The sequence below is a fragment of the Ursus arctos genome, unplaced genomic scaffold (genome assembly GCF_023065955.2).
Source record: "Ursus arctos isolate Adak ecotype North America unplaced genomic scaffold, UrsArc2.0 scaffold_11, whole genome shotgun sequence".
NCBI lineage: Eukaryota > Metazoa > Chordata > Mammalia > Carnivora > Ursidae > Ursus > Ursus arctos.
In genome coordinates, this window is record NW_026622775.1 from 2578371 (window position 1) to 2602422 (window position 24052).

The 24052-nt window shown below is 34.8% G+C and overlaps 2 protein-coding genes across 11 annotated transcripts in view; one reads left to right on the forward strand and one right to left on the reverse strand.

The window, feature by feature from the left end:
• The window catches only part of TBCK (TBC1 domain containing kinase), a 200420-nt gene extending 184921 nt beyond the window's left edge, over window positions 1-15499 (reverse strand). For 2 of the 7 annotated variants that reach the window (XM_044384229.3, XM_057309991.1), the window contains exon 1: window positions 8543-8621. Coding sequence is in view for 5 of the 7 variants with exons in the window: in XM_044384224.3 (XP_044240159.1) it covers window positions 8543-8735 (193 nt within the window). In the remaining 2 variants the exon portion in view is untranslated. Of the gene's footprint in view, window positions 1-8542; window positions 8764-13500; window positions 13532-13595; window positions 14289-14926 lie in introns of those variants that run through there. The other 5 variants (XM_044384224.3, XM_026499132.4, XM_044384227.3 and 2 more) reach the window with 5 other exon arrangements.
• Window positions 15500-15550: 51 nt separating this feature from the next.
• Window positions 15551-24052, forward strand: part of AIMP1 (aminoacyl tRNA synthetase complex interacting multifunctional protein 1) — a 32647-nt gene continuing 24145 nt past the window's right edge. The window contains exon 1 of one of the 4 annotated variants that reach the window (XM_044384231.3): window positions 15551-15785. Coding sequence is in view for 1 of the 4 variants with exons in the window: in XM_026499134.4 (XP_026354919.1) it covers window positions 15820-15821 (2 nt within the window). In the remaining 3 variants the exon portion in view is untranslated. The other 3 variants (XM_026499134.4, XM_026499135.4, XM_057309992.1) reach the window with 3 other exon arrangements.

Consider the following 24052-nt stretch of genomic DNA (forward strand, 5'->3'; position numbering starts at 1 on the left):
TAGCACAGGGGTCCTCATTGTCTGAAATGATCTTCCCCATTCTCTTCTCCCAGCTAACTCCCATCATGAAACACAGTGGTTAAGAGCACAGACTCTTCTAAGCTCAAATCCCAGGTTTACTACTCACTAGCTATGTGACCTTGGAGAAGTTTGCTAATCTTTCTACGCCAGTTTCCTCTTCTATAAAATGAGGAAAACAATATCACCTACCTCATAGAGTTGTTGTTAGGTTGAAATAAGTTAACACATAATAAGGATCAAGAATAGTGCCTAGCACATAACAATCACAATCTAAGTATTTGCTATTATTATTATTCATTCCTTGGTTAAATAGGACTTCCACTGGTGTCCCCAAATCGATTTGCTACTCCTACTATATAATATATTCCACACTGTACTTTTCTTCAGTAGCACGCACTTCAACTCTAAGGATTTGTATACATTTTTATTTAATGTCTTTTTTCTCTACTACATGTTTCATGATGGCAGGAACATGCTGGTCTTGTTCCAAATGTATCATCAGGGTCTAGAATTGGCACCTCAAACATATAAGTACCTAATATAAAAATACTTGTTAAATAAATGAATTTAAGCAAATGCATGATGTAACCATTAGAAACAAGTAAGAGTCTCATATGATGACAGTCATTATCTAAATAGAGATCCGTCCTACGTAGAAAATTATATGCTACATTGTAAACTAGGTATATAATACCTCAATAGTGCTGATTTTAATATAAAACAAAAACAAGAGAATTCATAAAAATGTGCATGTTCTATTAATTTATAATTTTAAGTTGGATATTCATAAGTCTTCATATCCATGAGAGATTTCCAAAGTGTTTGGCACTAAGCCTAATTTGTCAGGCTTAAAATAATTTAGAAAAAAAAATTGTCAGGCCTCTTCTGGAAACTCCTTCAAAATGTCATAAAGCAGAGTTCAGGATTCTATGGAACTTTGAACCAGTATTTTAATACGGCAGAGACATAAACCTTGGCAAAATATCAAAGTTTCTCCCAGAGGTAATGGAATGTACACCAAAACAATGTTTCCAATATGAACCATTTTTTTTTTTTAAAGAAATCATTAGAGCATCTTCATCCTGAAACTCTGGACCACTGTTTGAAAATAACTTCTGTTTGTTATAAAAACAATATAGTTTCACAGAATAAAATATGACAAAAATATCTGGGAATCATAATGTGCCAAACGTAAGTCAGCAATGTAGTGGCATTATTTATAAAAAACAAATGTGACACTAAGATGAACTTTAAAGAGGAGAACATACAAGAACTGTGAAATAATCTTTCTTCTAACAAATATTTGATGAATGCCAAGTATCACTGTAGTGTAAATACAGCCTGAACTGTATGTTTTAAGTCAATGCTAAGAAACTGAAGAGAGTACAATATTAAGCAAGAAAGATAACAAAGGAGTTGAATCAGGAGAGGGACTAAAAGAAAGGTTTAAATAATTTTTTTTAACTTAAGAGAAAGAAAGGCAAATTGTGAGTGTGTTAATATGAAGATTATTGGAATACAGTTACTGCACCATTCTTTTGTTATTCACGATAAAAATTGAGACTAGCTCATCACTTCTTAAATATAGTGTCTAAATAAATACTTAGATAGCAAAACTGACAAATACAAATTCTGTGCTTAAAAGCCAGTATTCTTATCAGGTCACTGTGATGGTTAGTTTTATGAGTCAACACAACTAGGCTATAGCTTTCAGTTACTCAAACACTAATGTAGGTGTTACTGTAAAGGCTGTTCTTATAAATGAGCAAGATCCATAATCACTTCAAGGAAGGAGGATTATCCTAGATAATGTGGGTGATTCTGATTCAATCATTTGTGAAGGCCTTAGAGCAGAACTGAGGCTTCTCTGAAGACAAAATTCTGCTCATGGACTGCAGCTTCAGCTCTTGTCCAAGAATGCAGCTTGTCCTTCTTGATAGCCTGCCCAGCCCCCACAGTCACAGAAGCCAATTTCTAGCAACTAATCTCTTAATACGAATATCCTACTGGTTCTATTTCTCTGATGAAACTCCAAACCGACAGGCACACTTAGGTTGAAATGTATATGCAGCTAGAGATACAGAATAAGTTATCTTATAGGTCCTTAACAATTTTATCATTCTCTACCTGAATTTCATATCTATTAATTAAAATAATTTTATTTTTTATTTCACTAGCAACCACCAAAAGATTTCTGAGTAAATAATGCCAAATAAAATCGGATGAGGGGCTCCTGGGTGGCTCAGTCAGTCTCTTTCCCTCTGCAGCTCCTCTTGCTCTCTCTCTCTCAAAATGGATAAAATCTTTTTAAAAAATAAACAAAAAACCCCCAAATAAAAGGGGATGCATTATTATTTATAATCCTCACTCTGCTTCTAAACACTGCTGAGATTTCAAGCTTGAAAGAAAAAAGAGTAAATTTGTTAACTTAAATATTTTCATGCTTCATTGGTTTTTTTTTCTTTTAAAGATATTTTGCTCAACTTTTAATTAATCAAGTTCCCGAATTCTAATAAAATGTCCATTATTCTTGAGATTCAATACTCCATCCTGAGTTATGGAGAAACTAACATCACCTTGAATCAGTTATGAATAATCTATGGGAAACATTGAAAGCCTGACTTCTGAGCTAACATAACATGTGAAAACGTAATGTTACTAAAACAGACCACATGTCACACGTAACCCCAAGTGAGAATAAGAAGGTAGGGGAATTGACAATGACAAGATATGAGATAGCTGCATAGCAGGAACAAAATAAAAGCAGGAAAGAAAACCAATATCAAAATTCTTTGAGGAGACAATTAAGTGGAGTCCAAACCAAAATCATCTGGTGTTACATCACTGAGAAATATGTGTTGTTCAAGGAGGTTGTTGAATAGATCCTTTCTCTATTTTCTCAACTTAATGTAACTGAAATCACAGGAATGCTTTGGAACAAACAGACCTTTAGATAAACTTATTTTAATTCAGCGATTTACTCCTTATGCATACAATTTTTCAGGACAATGAACACTGCCAATAGAAACAGGATAATCAAATTCCCTAACCTTTTGACAATCACGGATATTTTCATTTAAGGCAGCCAAACTTAAAATATATAACTACTATACATATCCGTGACCTATGTCACCCTAAAAAAGAGGGCTGCTGAGATCTAGAAGCAGGGCAATCAGGGGAAGCAAAGTAATGAGCAATATGGTGGATGGGCCTAACGGGACTACCCAGATTGTTGAGCAAGGTTCAACGCTAACAGAGTCTAATAGTGTCTAAGGAGATCAGTTTCTATCTGACACTGATAAATAAAAAGAAAGTTCCTGTGCAAAGTTAGCAATAGTGTTCCCCAGAGGGATTATGTCATAAGGTTCTCCCAAGTTCAATGTTTACAGGGGCTCATTTAGGTAGAGGGAGGAAAACAAGGAGCTCAAGAAGTATGTAGGACGACTGAGTGAATTAACCCAAGAAAAGAAAAGTCTAGGGAGAAGTGGATAGAAGCCAAGAGTCCAGTAACATGATTTGAAGCTCTGCATAGGCTTCCAGACATAGTGGAAAGAAATAAAAGGCACTTTGGGATACAAGAATGAAGAAATCCTAAGAACTAAATGGCAAGAGTTTGGGAAGAGAGGCATACTTCAAAACTACAGATGGAAAACAGCAACACTAATTATGGTTACCAGCTACAAATGATAATGAGGGTCTACTGTATTTTTAAGCTTTGCTTGGAGTAGTTTTGAAACCAGGCCAATGTAAGAATTGTAAACTCTTTAGAATTTGTAATTAGATTGGTAGTGGTGAGAAGAGGTATTTGAGGCATTCAAGGATTGACAATATCTATCGATTGTTTGGTGATATAAAAAACCCCAACTGATTCCTATAATTTTAAAATATTTAGTTAATGTCATCGAAGCCATTCATCAAATAAACACTTTAGCAAAGAAAAAAAAATGTTTTTAAAAAACAACAACAAACTTGCCAAAAGTTCCTTTTTAAACTTTTTTGGCAAATGGCTAGAGCTATCTATAAAGTCTTCTGTGGGTACAGTTACCACTTGTTTTCATGGCTACATACAGGCAAATTAGAAAAAGCACCTCTCCTCTCAGAATGAATTAGAGAAAAAGATTTCATCTCCTCCTTATCGCATTAGCCAGAAGGTTTTGTGCAAAACTCTATACAGTGGCTCTGAATGTGGGTCTCTGGATTGGTAAATATGTGATATGGCACACCTGTAGATACAGGTCAAATCAACTTTGAGGATTTATTGCCTACATTAGAACTTCTCCAGATTGTCTTTAAATAAAGAAAATTCTCTCCACGTAGCTGATACTCTGCATAAGTGCTTTAAGACCCTTTCTTTACATTATGAATCTTTTTTGAGAATCTTATTAAAATTATGGACTCATTATCCAAAAAATGCTTGTGCATACATGTACACACACAAAATTGTATATATAATTCCAAGGTTCATGGATCTCCTTATGCCCATTCATAGGCTCCTGTGGCTCTTGAGTGCTATTTTACATTGTTAAATTTAGTTTACCTAAATGTTCACCCACAGAAAAATTGGGACAAGAAGCTACAGAGGTTTCTACTCAGAGATCATCATAAAAAAGAACAATAAAGCCAGATGTGTTGAGAACACTGCCCATAATCACAAATGCAGGATACCTCAGATCCGCACACCATAGAAGTTTCTATATAATGTCTTCATATATCACCTGAATATACAACATATTGTATGAACATTATAAAGCTTGCAACTGATCATTTTTCCAGATTTAAGTAAAAATTTAGAAATTAATTTCTTAATATATTGCCTCATTATGAACGTAATTTGAAGCAGATCGATTTCCTTCTTTGCCTTGACCTACAAGAAGTGTACAAAAAAACTTATAGTCCATGTGAAGAAACTAGGTATTAATATTATTTTTTAAAAAAATTTTTATTATGTTATTTTAGTCACGATACAGTACATCATTAGTATTTGATGTAGTGTTCCATGATTCATTGTTTGCGTATAACACCCAGTGCTCCATGCAATGTGTGCCCTCCCTAATACCCATCACCGGCCTATCCCATTCCCCCACCCCTCTCCCCTCTGAAGCCCTCAGTTTGTTTCCCAGAGTCCATAGTCTCTTGTGGTTCATTCCCCCTTCTGTTTACCCCCCTTCATTCTTCCCTTCCTTCTCCTACCGATCTCCCTATTTCTTATGTTCCATAAATGAGTGAAACCATATGATAATTGTCTTTCTCTGCTTGACTTATTTCACTTAGCATAATCTCCTCCAGTCCCATCCATGTTGCTGTAATATTTTAACTTACTATCTTATTCTTTGTTTCCTTTCTCCCCATCCTGATTATATATTTTCTTTCATGTACATACTGTACACACAAAATATTATGTATATGTATACATAATAAAGCTACCCCTCCCCTATCCCACTAAAACTCTCTATATGGGAGTTTGATGAATATCTACATTCTTCAATGTAGAATTTAACATTCTTTCCTTTGTACTCACTCCCATGGCATAGCACATTGTACACCATCTGCTGTAACAACTATTACTACGTTATAATCATGTTTGTATTTTTTTCCTCTACTACTTCTAGAGCTTGGGAACTGGGATCCTATCTTATTCATCTTCATATATCTGGCATCTAGCACAAGGAAAGCCATAGTATTAGGCAAGAGACTGTTAAAGTATTTTAACACCAGTGGACCGATGTTATGTATGCCAAAGCACAAGGTAAGAAATGTCAGAGTAGACAAGAAAGACTGGTTCCTAAACAAATCTTCAACTCATCTGCATCTTTATAACTTTACTTCAATCCTGGTTTTCCATCAGCTCTGGCCTCAAGTTTATTCTCTGCAGAGAGAGATCCTTATGGCTTTACTATGGCCCCACCTACATTCTCTCTTGAAAGGTTAGGCCAAGGCTGGAAAACGTTAACTAATATTTGCTGAATATGTCAATCAAAGGCAATCTTGCATAGTAAAGGAGGTCCCAATAGACTAATGCAGACTTTAACTTATCTGTGTGTGTGTGAATGTGCATGTGTACATACATATGAATATGAAAATAATCACAAGTTTTTATCATCTGCTTGACAATTAACTCTTTCAACCACCTTCTTTCTCGTATCTCTTATCAGGCCTCCTGACGTACCTAAATATTCAAGACACTAGATATGTGATAGAGCTCCAAAGTACTTAAAGCACTGAATAGCTCCGATTGGTAGAGGTGTCAATATCTGCATTAATGTACAATTATTTCAGCTTTAAAAATTTTCCGATATATGATAAAACCTATTAGTATTCCACCTCTTTACTTACTAGTTGTATGACCTTAGATTAGTTACTGAATTGCTCTGTATCTCAATTTCCTTGTCTGTAAAATCAGAATAATAATAGTCCCTACCTCATGGTAATGTTACGAGGATGAAGTTCATTAAAATATGTAAGGCACTTAGAAAACTGCCTAAAACACAATACTCCATAAATATTAACTTAATAATAGTTATTACAAAAACATTTTCTACTCAAAGTCTATAAAATGTCAATGTTTTCAGAGCAAATTTTTTTTTAATTAAAGATTTTATGTATTTATTTGACAGAGAGGGAGGGAGAGAGAGAGAGAGAGAGCGAGCAAGTGAGCACACAAGCCGGGGGAGCAGCAGAGGGAGAGAGAGAAGCAGGCTCTCTGCAGAGCAGGGAGCCCAATGTGGGGCCCGATCCCAGGACCCCTGGATCAGGACCTGAGCTGAAGGCAGATACTTAAACAACTAAGCCACTCAGGTGCCCCAGAGCAAATATTTTTTGAAAGCCATAACCCAGACTACTTGAAAGTATCATTTAGCCTATTTTTCAGTAGAACAAAGAAAACATTGTTTGCATTTTTTTGGTAATATTAGGTTCAAACACATGAAAATGCCATTTTTATAGGCAATATCAGCAAGTATATATATAGGGTTAACTTTCACAAAGTATTTTGTTAGAAAAATTAAATACATTTCATTGAAATGCATTTAAAATAATTTTAAGCAATTGAACCTCAGCATGCAATTACATTTCCAATAATAATTTTAAAATAATTAAAATATTGCCATCATAAACATCTTTACCAGTCTAGGTATAGATTGAATAGTTTTCTCTCCCCCCTCCACCTCCATTAACATGTTAAAACCTAATCCCCAGTGCAATGGTATTTGGGGTGGGACTTTTGGGAGATAATTAGGTCCTGAGGGCTCTGCTTTCATGAATGGGATTGGTCCTTTATAAGAGACTGAGAGAATACCATGGCCCAATCCACCACATAAAGATAGCTGTCAATGAGGAAGTGGGCCTCACTAGACACAGATCTGCCCAGTGCCTTGATCTTGAACTTCCCAGCCTCCAGAACTGGTAGAAATAAATGTTCGTTGTTTCTTCGGTTTATGATGTTTTCTCATAGCGGTCCAAATGGACTAAGATATGGGATATGGAAAAACCTGACTATACTACTAAAAAGGCAGTAAACACCTTCCTGGTGAAACACTGGCCTTTTAACCAATAGGGGTCAACTTTTCTACTTTGATTTTCTAAATGGAATTTTATATGAAAATACTAAGGCAGCTCCAAAAAAAAAAAAAAATAGTGACTCCCTTTTCATTTGAAGATAGCCCAAATCATTACTTTCAATCATAAAATACATTTAAATAGATACTTCCAAAATTTCTGACATTAGAACTTTGATTTCCTTTTTATAGAAGGGAAGAAATATGCTTAAGGATAGGTGATTTCCTTGAAAAAGAAAATTAAAAATCCTTATTCTCAGATCTGAAAAACATGAATCCCTCAAATGTTCGTTACTTTGTTCACTCAACCAGCATTTGTAGAATACCTCCTGTATGCTCAGTGCAGCTCTGATTCTGAGGTCAGAGGTAAAAGTCATTAGCACACCCCCCCGCCCTTTTTGTAAAGATTTTATTTATTTCTTTATTTTAGACAGAGGGAGAAAGCACACACATGCAGGCGGGGCGGGAGGGACGGGGAGAGGGAGAGAGAGAATCTCAAGTAGACTCCTGGCTGAATGTGGAGCCCAATGCGGGGCTCAATCCCAGGACTTGAGATCATGACTGGAGCAGAAATCAAGAGCTGGACGCTTAACTGACAGCCACACAGGCACCCCCATTTCGTCCTTTTCTTGAAGAACTAAGAATCCACAGAACAGACAAATTAAATAGATAATAATAATAAAATATGATAAAAGCTATAAAAGAAACTAGGAAAGGGACTAAACTCAGATTGTAGGGAATGGAGCACAGTATAATCAAAGAGAGAAAATAGCAGAGCATAGAACCAGGGACATGTGAGGGGCCAAAGCAATCAGGAAAACTCGAAAGATTTAGTTTGGCTGGACTGAAGGTGAAGGCATGCGTGCGCACACATACTGCTTACTGTATGTATTCACTGCATATCTGTAACCTAATCAAGGTTAACAGAATAAAGAATACAAAAACAGAAAAAAAGAACAAAAACTTACCATGCTTTCCCCTAGAAATATCCACATACTGGCAAAGTCTGGGATGGATGATGGTCTTAAGGATTTGAAATCGCCCTAAAATTTTGATGGAATTTGGTGTGAGAGGAAGCCCATTGCTTCCACAAACATCATGTGGCAGAGCCGAGGCAAAGAAGGTAAAGGCACCCATTTCAGCATCCTTCAGGGGAAACATTTCAGAGTCCTAGATCTTCTAAAATAATCTGGAAAAGGAGAGAATTTTATGACAGATCAACCAAAAATTAAGCCAGTGTTTTCTCACCTTAAATATGATTAATAATATATAACCTGGAGAAAAATGCCAATCAGAACACTTCACAGTAAAAAATATCAAAGTTAAAAAATTCCAAGATAACATCAAAGAGGAAAAACCACCCAATGATAAATTTACATTGTAGTTCTAAATCATAATCAAAGATTTTCAATGGCATAAAAAGGAAAATATAGAACATTCCCTCTTCGATAACCCCTGACAGTTTTAAGAGTTTAGAGGAAGTCTATTATTCCATATTTATATTAATAAGGAACTTCTGTTTACCTAAAGCTTGAACAGAGAAGATACTATCAAGACCATCAAGAACTTTTCCTTCTCACAGAGTGAGTAAAGTCAGGAAAGAGGAAATATAGATACATAACCATTAACTTTAAATTATCAGGGCCTCTATTCTAATAGTAGTAAAAATTAAACTAGATAACAGAGGCCTCTATAATGTTACCTAACCAATTTAAGTTTTTGTGCTAGGTACTTTACATGTGACCTGTTTATTTTTTTAAAGATTTTATTTATTTTTTTGAGAGACAGTCAGAGAATGAGAGCATGAACAGGTGAGAGGGGAGAAGGGCAGAGGGAGAGGGAGAAGCAGGCTCCCCTGTGAGCAGGGAGCCCAACGAGGGACCTGATCCCAGGACCCTGGGGATCATAACCTGAGTCGAAGGCAGACACTTAAATGACTGAGTCACCCAAGCAACCCTACATGTGACCTGTTTTTATTCTCTCAACAACCTTCACAGATGTTATTGCCTCCGGTTTATAGATGATTCACGTATATATGTATCTGGAGTGGTCCTATTGACATGGCCTTCAAAGCAAATAATGCCCCAGACGAAGTAACCTGGAGATTAAGGAACTTGCTCCAAATCAATCTGAACCACATCAAGGCAATCAAAACAAAAAGGTCCCTAGACAAAAAACCATTTTTCTCTCACCCAGGTGTCACACTAAAAAGACATTCCATTGGTCAAGCACTGCATGCTTCCCTTCACAGCTTTCAAAATAAAAATGTTGGAATTCTAAATCGAAGTAATAGACCACTTTTCATGTCTGTGCAGAAACCTCATTAAAAACATTATAAAGAAACATTTTAAAATGTATAAACTCATAATAAGGAAGAGAACAGAAAAGGGCCATGAACTAATGAAAGATTTCAAAAAACTCCAATATAGCATTTTGCATAGAGAGGAGTATTGTCATAAGAAGCAAAAGAAAGCTACAACCTATATTATAGTCAAGAGGTGTGCTGAGTCTCTTCCAATTCAGAGGCTTCAAATCAGAGAAGCAGAAATAATGGGGAACATAAGTCAGAAGAAGGTTTGAAATGAGGAAGATAATGTAGAGGGCTGAAGAAAAAAAGAGTTAACTCTGCCACTGGCCCTCCCAATACAGGGTAGTTATTTACCCTCAAAGGAAAAAAAGTTAAATTTCTTCCCTAGAGATCAAACCAACTGTGTGAGAATTACAGTAAATAGCTGGTATGGTCAATGGTGACAAAAGCAAACTGTTCTTAATTCTAGAATTTGTAGGACCCCAGTTAAGATCTGACCATCTACCCAGCCTTCCTAAAGCAGAGTACAGCAGTCAACAAGCTTATCCATATATACAAAGTTCTCAGACAGACTTCCTTAACTCTGAAATAATGAACTGTCCAGGAGTCATCAGATAGTTGAAGAAAGACTACATTATAATGGGCAAAAAATAAAACGAACAAATTAAAAAAATCTGCCCTGGAGGCAACTGAAATAACTTATGGAAAAGAAAAGAAAAAACAAAAACTGGCTGAAACACATTTAGAAAAATTTAAGATGATATTACATCGGGAGGTATGGCAAAACATATTTCACAAAAAAAGCAGAAAAGGAATTACTGATACAGATGAACAACCTCATTAATATCCAAGAAGTTGCTCATTAAAACTACATGAGAATTTATACTTGCCAGATAGTAAAGATTAAGAAATTTGATAATATATAATGTTAGGAGGATATAAAGAAGTGGAATGTAAACTAATACAATCACTTTGGAAAACAGTTTGACACTATTTTGCTATTCCATTCCTGCAGAAACTCCTACACACATTTAGAAAGGGATACATATAGGAAAGATCAGCATGGTATTGTTCCTTTTATTCCCAAACTGGAAACATAAATGTCCAAAGACAGGTGAATAGTTAAGTATATTGTGGTACATTCACCTTATAGAAGAATATACATGAAAGAAAATAAGCAAATTGTAGCAACATTTAACAGCATAGATGAATCTAGAAATATATAACCTCGAGTAGGAAAAAAACAGCACACAAAATGTATGTCAATATTCATAATATTCAATGAGAAAAGCTAAACAATAAATAATTCATGAATACATTCATATGAGGTAATACTATATTTAAAAAGTAAAGGAATAATAATAATAGTAAAACCTGAGGATAGGGTTACCACTGTATGAAAAGCAGGAGTGAGATTAGGGAAGAACCCATAAGAAGCTTCAAAAATCTTGAGTAATATGTTAGTTCTTAATAGGTGGGTTAATGGGTGTTCATATTATTATTATGCTCCATAATTTCTATATTCTTTACCTGTATATGTGTATGCTATAAACCACATATTTCATCTATTTTTTAAAATTTTAAGATGAAAAATTTAAAAATACAATGAATCGATTTTCAAGGCCAAAATCAATAGAGAAAGGACAGTCTTTTTAGCAAATGGTGCTGGAACAAGATATACATATGGAAAAAAAAATAAATAAACTCAATTCCTACTATTACATCCATGAAAATCTGTGATGGATTATAGACCTAAATGTAACATAAGAGAATATTTTTGCAACCTTAGGGCAGGCAAAGATTTCATAGGCAGGCTATAAAAAAATTTAAAAAAATAAAAAAATAAAAGCACTAACCATAAAAGACAAACTTGATAAAGTGAACCTCACTGACATTAAAAACATCTGCGTATCAAAAGACACCCTTGAGAAAATAAAAATCCAAACCAAAGATAAGGAAAATTTTTTTTACTTATAAATATATGTATGTATATCACGTTATGTATCTATACATTTTTATCAAATACATATATGTATATATATGTGTATACATGATAGCAGACTTGTATCCAGAATATATAAACAATGCCTACAACTCAATAATAAAAAGAAAACAAGTCAATACAGAAATAGGCAAAAGTCTTAAACATATATTTTCACAAAAGAGAACATACAAATAGACAATAAGCATATGAAAAAGTTCTCAGTCATAAATCATCAGGGGAATGCAAAATTAAAACCACAAAAATATGCAATTTCACACCTACCAGAATGGCTAAAATTAGAATGACAGGAAATACCAAGTGTTGAGGAAAATGTGAAACTGGAGGTGATATACTGCTGCTGGTGGGAGTGTAAAAATGACACAAGATCTTTGGAAAACTTTTTGGAAAACCATTCTATGACTCAGAAATCCCAGTCCTACAAGATATTTACCAAAGAAAAATGAAAATATTTGTCCATAAAATTACTAGTATGAGAATGTTCATAGTAGTTCTATTCACAATAACCCCAAATTGGAAGCAATGCAACCATCACATAAGTGAATGGATAACTAAGTTGTGGCTATTTGTCCAGTGGAATCCTACTCAACAAGAACAGAAAAGGAACAAACATGCCAAAATATACATATCTCAAATACATTATGTTGATGAAAGTAGCACCAGATGAGTTCATATTCTATGACTACATTTAAATGTAGTTTCAGAACTACACTTCTAAACTAGAGTGATAAAAATGAGTACATAGTGCATTGGGCAGGAAGGATTGGATTGGATAGAGAAACACAGTACATTTTTGGGAACAGTGAAAATGTTCTACATCTTGATTGGGGTGTTGGTTGTCACATGGATGTTTACATGTATCAAAACTCATCAAACTACTCACTTAAAATCAGTGCATTTTAATATATGTACATTTTATCTCATAAAAAATAAAAAATGAAATACAATTAAGATACTATTAGAAAGGAAAAATTAAAAATGAGTGGTTGGAAATTAAATGATTACCAAGTTATACAGAAGTGTTGGAAAATAAAGTTGACAGAATTACTCAGAATATGGAACAAAAAGCAAACAGATAAAAACATAAGAGAAAAGATAATAGACATAGTGAATCAAACCAAGAATCCAAAAACCACCTTATAGCAGTTTAAGTAAGAGAACAGAGAAAAAAAAAGGAGAATAAATTATGAAAGACAGAATAGGAGAAAATTTCCCCACAGCTGAAGGGAAATATGTACTTCAAATTAAAAAGGCTTATAATATTACAGAGGATAAATGAAAATACTCACACTGAGACATTTATCCTAGCTCCTTGCAGTGAGTTCATTGCAAGAATAGACTCACAAGATATGTCATCATAAATTTTCAAAGCGTCATGCAAAACTAAAATTTTTTAATCACTCCAGAGAGAAAACAAATAGTTCAGACATCAACAAATTAAGATAAGACTGTCATTCTCATCATTTCATGAGCAATAGTGAAAGTTAGAAGACAACAAAGCCTTGAAGGACTTAGACATAATTCTGTTTCTATACCCTGCCAAACTATCAATCATAATAGCAAAAAATAATTTACAGCCATATAAACATTAAAAAATAAAATTACCAATCACATACCTTTTGTGAATAAGTATCCTTAGGATGTATTCTACCAAAAGAGAGGAGAAAGACAAATAACAGAATATGTGTGGTTAAGAAACAATGTAACTTACCAGAATGTAATCTGTTCAAATTAAACAGAAAGTGATTGGGCTTCAAGGGGAACATCTTCAAGCAGAGAAATGGAATGGAAGCTTCTCATACAAAGAATGAGAGGACATGGTGAAGAAAGCATGTGATGGCAGGACTTGGTGAAAAAAGGACATGTACCTTTCTCCCAAAAGAAAACAGAAAGTCCTTCGTAGAAGTGAGGAAGGCTAAAAACTATATAGGAAGTAGAGGTTACGAAAAATAAATCACACTTAACTATGGCATAATTTTTTGTCATCATAGAGTAACAAAGAAGAAATCAATTTGATGTTAATATTACAAGTTTTCTCCTTAGTGTGGCACAGGGGTCATGAAATTAAGACATTGGGAAGGAAATGTATCATGGCATACTTTTTGGCCCTGGACTTAGGAATAGTTACAAAAATTCATAATATTGTAATGTTCTATTGTTTTTCAGCACATAAAAAAGCAAAAACAATTGTAGTTAAGAAATATAATTTAAATATTATTAATCGTGACAATGTATAAGTAGAGGTCCAGATAAGGGAAGGTGGGAGTGGTGATGTAGTTTCTGCGGTGGTAAAGAACACAGAGTCATTACTTTCCTCATTTTACCCAGTAAGGAAGCCAAATATATTTTTGAAAATTGACATGAAATAATAATTTATATATATTATTTAAAATTATAACATTAACCAATACGAAAACTAAAAATTGTAATAACTATTCAAAACTTTGGAGAAGAGAGGTTGGGGATAGCGTGGGTTATCTTAAGAAGTCAATTAAAAAAAATGAGCATTTTAACTTATTATTCAACAGACAGACCTAAGGTTAGAAAAGGTTAACAGTGGTCAATTTTTGACAAAGAGGACTAAGGGTACGAAAGGAGACACTAAACTGCTGCATTTTATTATGCAATCCTTCTATATTATACTATTTGATTTTCAGTTAGATGGCCTCTATCAGACAACTGAAAATCAAATAACCAAACAAGGAAAATGCAAATTATTCAAAAAGATAAGTCGAAATGAGAAGGGACGGGGAATGATGACGATCTCATCGTGAATAGTTCACACATTTCTTCAACGGTCGAATAATACTAGTTCATTTATTTTATATACATTCCCTCAAGAAAAGTTGTCTTACTGTCCCAAATAAAAACAGGAACCAAGGGCCCTTGAAAAGCCACCACTGACAATTCCAACTGTTCACATTCTCCCACTCCACAGGGAATGTTATGTGTCGACAACCGACTAAACTTTTGAAACCAGAGATAAAACCAAGACTTTGTATCTATGGTGAGTAACGGAGAGCTGCTCCCACATTCTCTAACCTCTTCTTTACGTCTTCCTTTGGACCAGTGATGCAGCGGTTACTCTCAAATAGCTGCCTACAGTTCCCAAACGACTCAGGTCAACGTGTGGAGGGGGGAACGCGGACATTAGCTAGGGATGGGCACAGTCCTCAGCAGCAAGCAGCTCCGCAGGTCGGCTCCGCTTCCGGTGGACAAGCCGGGCCTCCAGCTGCACCTGACTTTCCTCTACCTCCCACCAGCCCCACCCACTACGACAGACAAAACTGACAAACCCGAATACCTGTCTCTGAGTCTGGGGACGCAGGCGGACACAAACAAGGGGTTGGAGCTCCTACACAGGGCCCCAGCTTGTCGCTGTGGCTGCTGCCGCTGCCGCTACTGCTTAGTGTACCAGACCCTGCATTTCAGGTGCTTCTACAAAAGAAGCCGCTCCTGGAGCGCCGGCATTGCCCTTTGCCTGCTAGCTAGATCCGCCAAAATTTCCAGCTCGGAATCTGGCCAGGAGCATGAGTCTCTCCACTGACAGCTCCCAGCTCTCCCCGCCCCCACCCTCAATTCTGCCGGGCCGTTTCCTCTGACCTCACAACTCCCACGACACAACGTTGAGGAAAGACCCAGACGTCGGGCGTTTTGCCCCTTGCCCAAACTGGTGACAAAATGTAGCCACCAAGGAAGAAGCGCAGGGGGGTTGGAGTTGTCGGCTAAGGAAACCGAAGACGGAGAGCGTGGTGTGCCTGTGCACAGGAAGGGGGACACAAAACCTGGAGTTAAATCGGTGGAACGCTCAGGCGTTTGGTGGGGACACCTCGTTGGGTCCTTTCTCAATGCTGTCGTGTGCGGGAGCGTGTTCCTAACCGCTCCGGACTGGCGCTGACCGGTGAGCTTCCCCAGGTTGCTCTGTCCACCGTTTCATGTGAGTGATGCCCGTGGAGGGTCCCGAGTAGGCGGGTGGAGATCTGAGGAGTCCCCCTTCCCTTACTGGACTTGGCGAGATAGGACCTGCCCTGCCGATACTCGTGGGAAATATGTTCATACCAGCCCCAGTCTTGGCATGTGGAAGTAGGGTACAGCTTGGGACATTTTGAAGGAACCACGTTTGAGAAGTAGGTTGCAGGGCTGAGGGAAAGGGTGCTACTGGGAAAGATATATTCACAAACACATTTACTGTTACGTGTGCGCGCGCTCCGGTGTGTAGGGGACCGGGGTGGGGGTGGGGCAGGAATTCATCCCTCATTTCGTTAAGCGCCCACTATGTTTCTGGCACTGTTTTAGGCATTGGGTAAAGAGCAATGAACAAAACAGAAACTCCTATCTTCCCATAGTTCACATTTTATTGATGAGGACACATACTAAGCACAATTAAGAAAAACATGCCATATGGTAGGTTGTAATGGGCGCTGAAGGGAAAAGTAATAAAGCAGAGGAGGATATAGTTTCAAATTTTAGTGTGGCCAGGGAAAGTCTCACTGAAAAGACGACTTTCGAGCAAGAGCTGACATTCGTGAGAGAATTAACCATACAAATGCCTTGGGGAAGTGCAGTCAGGTAGAGAGGGAACAGCCATTGCAAAGGCCATGAAGCAGAAACTCGCCTGAAAAGCAGGGAAGCTTGTGGGTTAGAGTTGAGTGAAAGGGTTAAAGCTGGAGACAAAATCACAGAAGGAACAAATCATGTGGAATATTAAGGGTAACTATATTATTGGAGAGTTTTGAGCAGTGGACAGATATAAGCTGGCTTCCTTTTAAAAAGGATCTTACTGGCTACTGTGGGGAGAATAGATTGAAAGGGTCAGGGTGGAAGAAAGATGGGTTTGGAGGCTTTTGTAGTAATCTAGAGGAGACATGATGGTGGCTTGAGTAGGAGTGGTAAGAAATGGCTGGCCAGGTTCTTAGTGCTCTTAGTTTAGATGTGCAAGAATATTGGTGTATGATGAGTTAATTTATTTTAATTAGGATTGGGAAACACTTTAAAAATGAAGAGTAGTGTGAGTTTTGGAGTGACAAGCAAGTTAAAGTCATAGCTTTGCCATTTAATATTTGAATTTATAACATTTGGATTATAATATTTGGATTTAGACCAGTCATGTGATTTGTCTTTATTTTTTTATAAAATGGAAATGTTATCCCACAAGGTTGTAAAGCTTAAGTGAGCCTGTATGATGTGCCTGGCCCATTAAAGTAGTGGCTGTTGTTATTAGGTGGGTTCTTGAATAAGAAATGGGGAAAAGTACTGAGTGCTTCTGTGGTTGGAAAAGAATGGTTAAGCCCGATTGAAGAAAATCTGAGCGACCTAGACATACCCTTTTTAAAAATTTTATGCATATTTCACTGGACAGAAAGACTTTCTGTTAATGACCATAGTGCCTGAAATATATGGACTGTCTTCTCATAGCCATCTATTCTATAGCAATCCCCTCTTAGCCATCCTTAAAGCCCTCCAGAACCCCTTGTGTGTTTATTAGTAAAGGGGAAGAAGGCACTCTGTTGAGTAAAGAAAAACAATCAAGAATAAAAACAAATTTCCAGTTAACAAAATGAGTAAAGTACAATGTACAGCGCAGTGACTATAGTTAAAAATTACTGTATTTGAGTATTTGAAAGTAGCTGGGAGAATGGATCTTGAAGGTTCTCACAAGAAAAAATATTTGTAACTATGTATGGTGAAGGTTATTAACTGGGTTAATGTGATCATTTTGCAATATATATAAATATCAAGCCGTGTGTGCATTACAACTAATCTGATACTGCATCAATTATACATCAAAAATTTTTAAATAGAAAAAGTGACACAGCTAATAAGTGGCAGAGTTAGGATTTGAATTCTGCCAAGTAAATAAGTAAATAAAAAAAAAAGAAACATTCACAAAAAGAATAATTTTAAGTCTGTTTTGGCAAAGGTTGCAAAAACATCCCTGGATTTATTGCCAGTAACCAGTGCTGTATAATTTGAGTATCTCTGGGATGCATTGTTCTTAGATTATTTAATTTTATTATTTACCTTTTTAAAAATTCTGACTTTTGACAAACATTTTAAATCGTAGTAGAAATTTTAAGCTAGTTCCAAAAAGTACCACATTATGTAGCATGATAATAAAGATGTTCTCCATATGAGGTGATTTGGCAGTTAGACTCTGAAGCAAGTGGAGGACAAAGATTGGAAGATTAGATTAGGAATTGATGGTTTGGGGGGAAGATAAAAGTGATTAAAATTACTATAGTTTATTAATCCTGATATACATGCTTTTCTCATATTTACATTTCTAAAATAGTCATGCATTTATATAATTGTTGTCTTAAAGTTACTATGAACTAAGTGGCACCTGTGACATAGTTGTCAATGCCCCTACTTATGCATACTTGGTCATAACTGTCAATATTGTCATCAATTCAGTTATGCGTAATGTTAGTATACACTAGTTGACTTTAATCTCCATTTTAAGTATCCTTTATATGATGATTTAAAATGAAAAGTTAATGTGTATGCAGAACTATAGGGAAATGAGTTATATAAGGTAAAAACAGGGCTAAATTTAAAAGGGATTTTTCAAATAATACAGGATGTGTGCCTTTTTCTTAATTGTACATAAAATGACAGAGCATCTTATGATTGGAGCCGTTTTACAGTTGGTGGCATCTTAGATTTGATGAAATAAATATTTTACGGCATCTAAGAGGAATATAAACTTTTACATAATTGAAGTTCTGGAACAGTGAAATCAGGTGTTTTGGAATGTAGAGAGACACTTCCAAATTTTTGTAGCATTCCTATATTATAAAGGAGTATTGAAAACCTGAACTTGAAACTTCCATTTCAAAGTTAATAGCTTATTTGTTTATATTTGGTCCTTAACATTGAAAACCTGGGGCAGGGAATTTATTATTTAGAAGGAATTACTGGATATAAGACTGATGAATCACTGAACTCTACCTCTGAAACTAATAATACTCTATATGTTAGTTAATTGAATATAAAAGACAAAAAGATTTATTGGCAATTTAGAATCAGTGGGGAAAGACTACTGAGGAAATTGCTGAGGTAAAGGGAAACCATTTGGAAATGACAGAAATCTCAGAAATAGCCATTTGTATATGTTTTAATGATTAAGACATCTAAATTCATGTATTGCATAAAATCAGCCTCAGCTTTTATTAGTGGCATCTTACAATGGCTTTTTGGGTCTAATGAAATATAATGAATATTGTTAACAAAATTAATGTTAAGAGGCAGAATAATTTAGATAATACTTTTCAAATGCTTTTTGTCATAAAAATAAGGTCATTATTTTTTAATTTAGTAAAGGAAAAAAAAAGTCTAAACTGTCCAAAATTCTTACTGTCCAAACACAGTTAACATACTCGTGTACTGTTTTCTTTTTTTCCTCTATGTTTTACATTTGTAGTTACTGTGTGTGCAGTTAAGTATTATTTCTGTGTAATTTTTTCTCTGTGTAAGTATTTTACATTTATGATGTGCATGCAATTAAATATCATGTCTATTTTATCTCCTAATTATTAGATAAAATTTAGTGCAGGTTAAGCCAGTATTCCCAGTGTTTTAGAGGATACTAGTTCTAGTAAATGTTGATAGGTGTTCCTTGGTTAGGATTCTGTGGTTAAATACATTTGGAAACTCTACATAATTATGTCTTTTATAGAAATTATAGCTTGGATATTAAAAGAGCTAAGTCCAGAATCAGACAGATGGTAAATTTTAATCCTGTTATTTACTATCTAGTCACATGACCTAAGGCAAATTAATTGTAATTCACATTTTCTTCTCTGTATAATGGAATTAATTACAGTACTCATAGGTGATCTGTGTAACACATTTAGCCAGCCCGTAGTAAATACTCTGCAAATTTTATCTGTTATTGTTATTATTAGCGTTACCATCTGTGAGAAACCCTAAGTCTGTTAGCACATTGAAAGCTCTGAGGAGACTAAGGGAACTTAAAAGTTATGAAATTCAATAGGTACTCAGTATAAAATAGAAAATCACTATGGAGCTGTTGGCACACAGTAATGAAATGAGCACTGAGTTGAATGGTGCAAGATTTGTCTGAGCTTTAAGCTTTAAGTTGTTATTATACTAGCACTGTTGCCTTAAACATAACCTCATTTAAATTTTTTTTTCCAATTTACTGTGTTTCCCTCATTTGTCTGAAAGCTTAGTGAGTACAGAGAACATGTTTAATTTTGCTCTTTACTATAAACCCAGCACATGGCTCAAAATCAGGAAATATAAGTAAAATTGGGGTCATGAACTTAAGTTTTTTTTATAGGGGCCTGGCAGGTAGCATAAATGGCAGACAACAGGGAGTTGTGCAGTCTGTTTTGCCTTGCTTAAAGCATTCACCTTCAGCTGTTTCAACATTGTTAACCTTGGAACACAAAGACATCCCTGATCTCTGTGGTGATAGTTTGTAATCCCTAGAAGAGACTAGAGATCAGGACCAAACCCTGAGAAATATAAGCATTAAAGGGACAAGTCAAGACAAAAGAGCCCTCAAAGGAGAGGTACCAAAGAAGTAGGAAGTGAAATCAGGTGAAACTGTCCTCATTTTATAAATTAAGACTGAAGCACAGGGAAGTTAAGCAACTTTACTAAAGTCACATAGCTTATTAAGTATATGATTCAACCAAGATTTGTTGGCTGTGATTACTTAAAGAAAAAAAAACTGCTCTTCTGCTAGTGCTAGTGATCAATATCTGCATATTGCTAGAAAATATGGACATGAACTTATGCATACTACTTATATTTTTGAAAGTTTAAAAACAGTTAATTTACAAGTACTAGAAAACCTATTTCCAGAGCTTCTAATTCTAAGACCTGACTAGAAGCTAATCCAAAATATCTGAAAAGGCATGTTAATTTTGACATCATGAATAATATTGCGAAGATAACCAGTTATCTAGGAGTAGAGAAAAAGTAGACACTGGTTAACAGCTAGTGTGTTTTATAATCATTTCTAAGTTTTATTTTGCCAAGAAAACTTGATTATTACCAGAAAAATGACTGCTAGCAAAAGATATTTCCTCTCTCCTTCTAATGAGGCTTCCTTTGTAGTGGTATTACTGATATTGTGGTAGTTAAGGTAGTTACCAGTAGCCTGTCACTGTATGATATATGTTATAAATGTTGGAAAATTGCTAATTATTGCATAACCAAATAAGGACTTTGTCATAAGTAATTAGGATATATTTTCAGATTTTAAATTCGGACACTCTTAAATTTGTGGTTCACTGAATTTTTTTTAAGATTTTGTTTTTTTTAGAGCAGGTTTAGATTTGCAGCAAAATTAAGCAGAAACTATTTAGTGAATTTTTATTCTTTTCTTCTTTTCCTTAAACCAGAACAGTTTACATCATTTTCATAAAACAGTTTTTCTCTTGGTATTCTTGGCCATTTGTGTGCTTTTGGCACAATGGTATGTATGGCTCATGCTGGATTGCTTTGCCTTCTGAACTAGAGCTGGGAACTGTTAATAATAGTCCTTAGAAGACTTTCACAAGGCGTTCAGAATGAAATCTGCTATATGCCATTGAGTGTTCCTTCTTTCTGTACCAGTTGTTTAAATAATCTTAAGTCTGTTACCTTTAGTTTCCTTAATTATGATGAAAATATCTATTCATAGGAAAAAGTATAAAGATTTTCAGTTGGCTGTTGTCTTACTGTATTCCCTTGGACAGGATTCCTTGGATATATTTTGTACAGTATTATAAACACAAAATTTAGAATTAATGTAAGTGTAGTAATATTTATCACCCCTATAGACTGTATACCATTCACAAAGAAATTAAAGTGTGGCTTAGCCAAATTATCTAAATGTGCTTTAATATCAGTCTCTGTAATTTGTATTTTTATTATGTTCTTAACTTTTAAGAAAATGTAAAAATCATACCTAAGGATCTACAAAATATCATGCCCATAGGTAAGCCACACTACTGTGAGCTTCTTGGAGGTGGGGATTGTACATATATCCTTTGTTGTGTTCCCAAAATTGTGCTCATTGCCTGACTTTTTTAGCTATGTGCCGAAAATCTTGAGTATTATTCATGGTACCTCATTTTGCAATATATCAATGCTATGAAATATATAAAATGATCTCCATTTTACAAATGAGAAAACTGAGGCTCAGAGAGGTTAGGTAAGTTGTTGAGGGGCAAAAGGGATTTGATTCAAGGTCTTGTGATTTATAGGCTCATGTTCTTTTTATTAAATTACTTTTATCTCATTACTCTTGTAACAAGTTCTTAATATTCTAAATAAGGAGAAGGAGTAATAATAATATGTACCTTATGGTGTTGCGATAATTAAATAAGTTAATATTGTGAGGTGCTTAGAAAAGGACCTGGCAGATACTAAAGACAAAGTAAACACTAGATATTATTATTACCCAGTAATACCTATCAGGAAATTTGAGATGACTTCTGTCATTTATAATTATTTTATATATGAGTGGTTTATTAGGATCACTGTATTCTCTCTCTGCTATCATCATTTTAAGACTTCATGGCCTGCGGGGTGTCTGGGCATCTCAGTCATTTGGGCGTTGGGACTCTTGATTTAGTTTCTGGTCATGATCTCAGGGTTGTGACATTAAGCCACAGGTCCAGCTCTGCTCTCAGCACAGAGTCTGTTTGTCCCTTTCCCTCTGCTTTCCCCGCCCCCGCTTGTGTACTTTCTATTTCTAAAATAAGTAAATAAAACTTTAAAAAAAAAAAAAGACTTCATGTTCTAAATATGTTTTTCAGTAACATTTCCCTTTGTTACTAACACGTTTTCCCTTTATTTTTCATGTTTTATTTATACAGTTATTTGGTTAAAAATGAATCCATTTTTACTGAATATTTCAAGTGATACACAATTCTCAGTCCCGGTTTTATTTCACAATTTAAAACTAGACCTTAATCTAAGTAAGTATTTATAGAGTTATAAGCAAGTATAAAATATAGAGGTATACATATTTTTAATTAGTGTTAGAGTGTTATCACTTCCTTTTATCCTGTTGTTTCCTCTTAGTGGCTCTATGTATGTGCTTAATATATTCAGCTCATTTGTGTTTATGTTTTGAAACATTCTTTCTTATTAAACTTATGCCTATGCTTCAATATGTATTACAAAAGTCATATTTTATTTAACTCACTTTTGTAACTGTATTTTGCAGGTAGTTAATAGATTTATCAACTCAGTAAAATTATCTTTTTTTCTCTTAGCCTAGGATTTATGATCTCTATTTTGCGAATTATTCTTAGTCTTAGTTTTGAAATTTTTTGTGTGAGTCAGGACAGGAATTTCATGTTTTGCTCGTGTATGTGAGATAACTTTTTGTACCTGTTGGCAAATTCATGACAACTATTTAACACTTAAATCTACTTGTTTCTTATCAGTTAAGATATTGGTTGCCTGGGGATTTTTCTAAAGCCTATCACTAAGATCACATTTATTTTAATATTAACTCATCAAATTTTTCTTTGCTACAAACGTAAAAGCTAACTTATTATGCTAAATCAAATACTCTCTACTTTTCTTGAGATAACTATTTTCACCTATTGAATATACTTGATTATTATGTTAGATTAAAATAGAAAGACATTAAAAGAACGCTGTAAAGAGGATATTAAAAGTCCAGAAGAACGTAGCTTTTTTTACTTTAACTTTCTTCATCTGTTCATTTATACTTTTCTCTTAAATTCTAAAACAACATTTGAGGAACAACAACAGAATATTCTGTGTCCATGTTGGTAAAAATTGGCTGAATTTAAAGTTCATATCTTTATTTTCAATTTTTATACCTTTTTATTCTTTTGCTCTGTATTTTTTAAACTGTTAAATAATAGTCCATATAGAAAATTAGCAGTTTACTATGACTTTTTCAGATTAACCTCATTTATATTTTCTTCACTCACTAAATATTTTCTTTATTTTTATCAGGTTTTTTTTTTTTGATGGTTCTGTATTATAAATTGTCAACTTTAGCATAAAGTTTTTTGAGAATTGGTTCTCTTTTTATAAAAAGGTAAACATTTCAGAATGTTCTTTATATAGGGTGGATATTGCATAATATGAAATTTTCAAACAATCCTGTATTGTTCATTCATTTTAGCCAATTTTTTTCCTTTATCAAAAAGTTTCACCATTTTT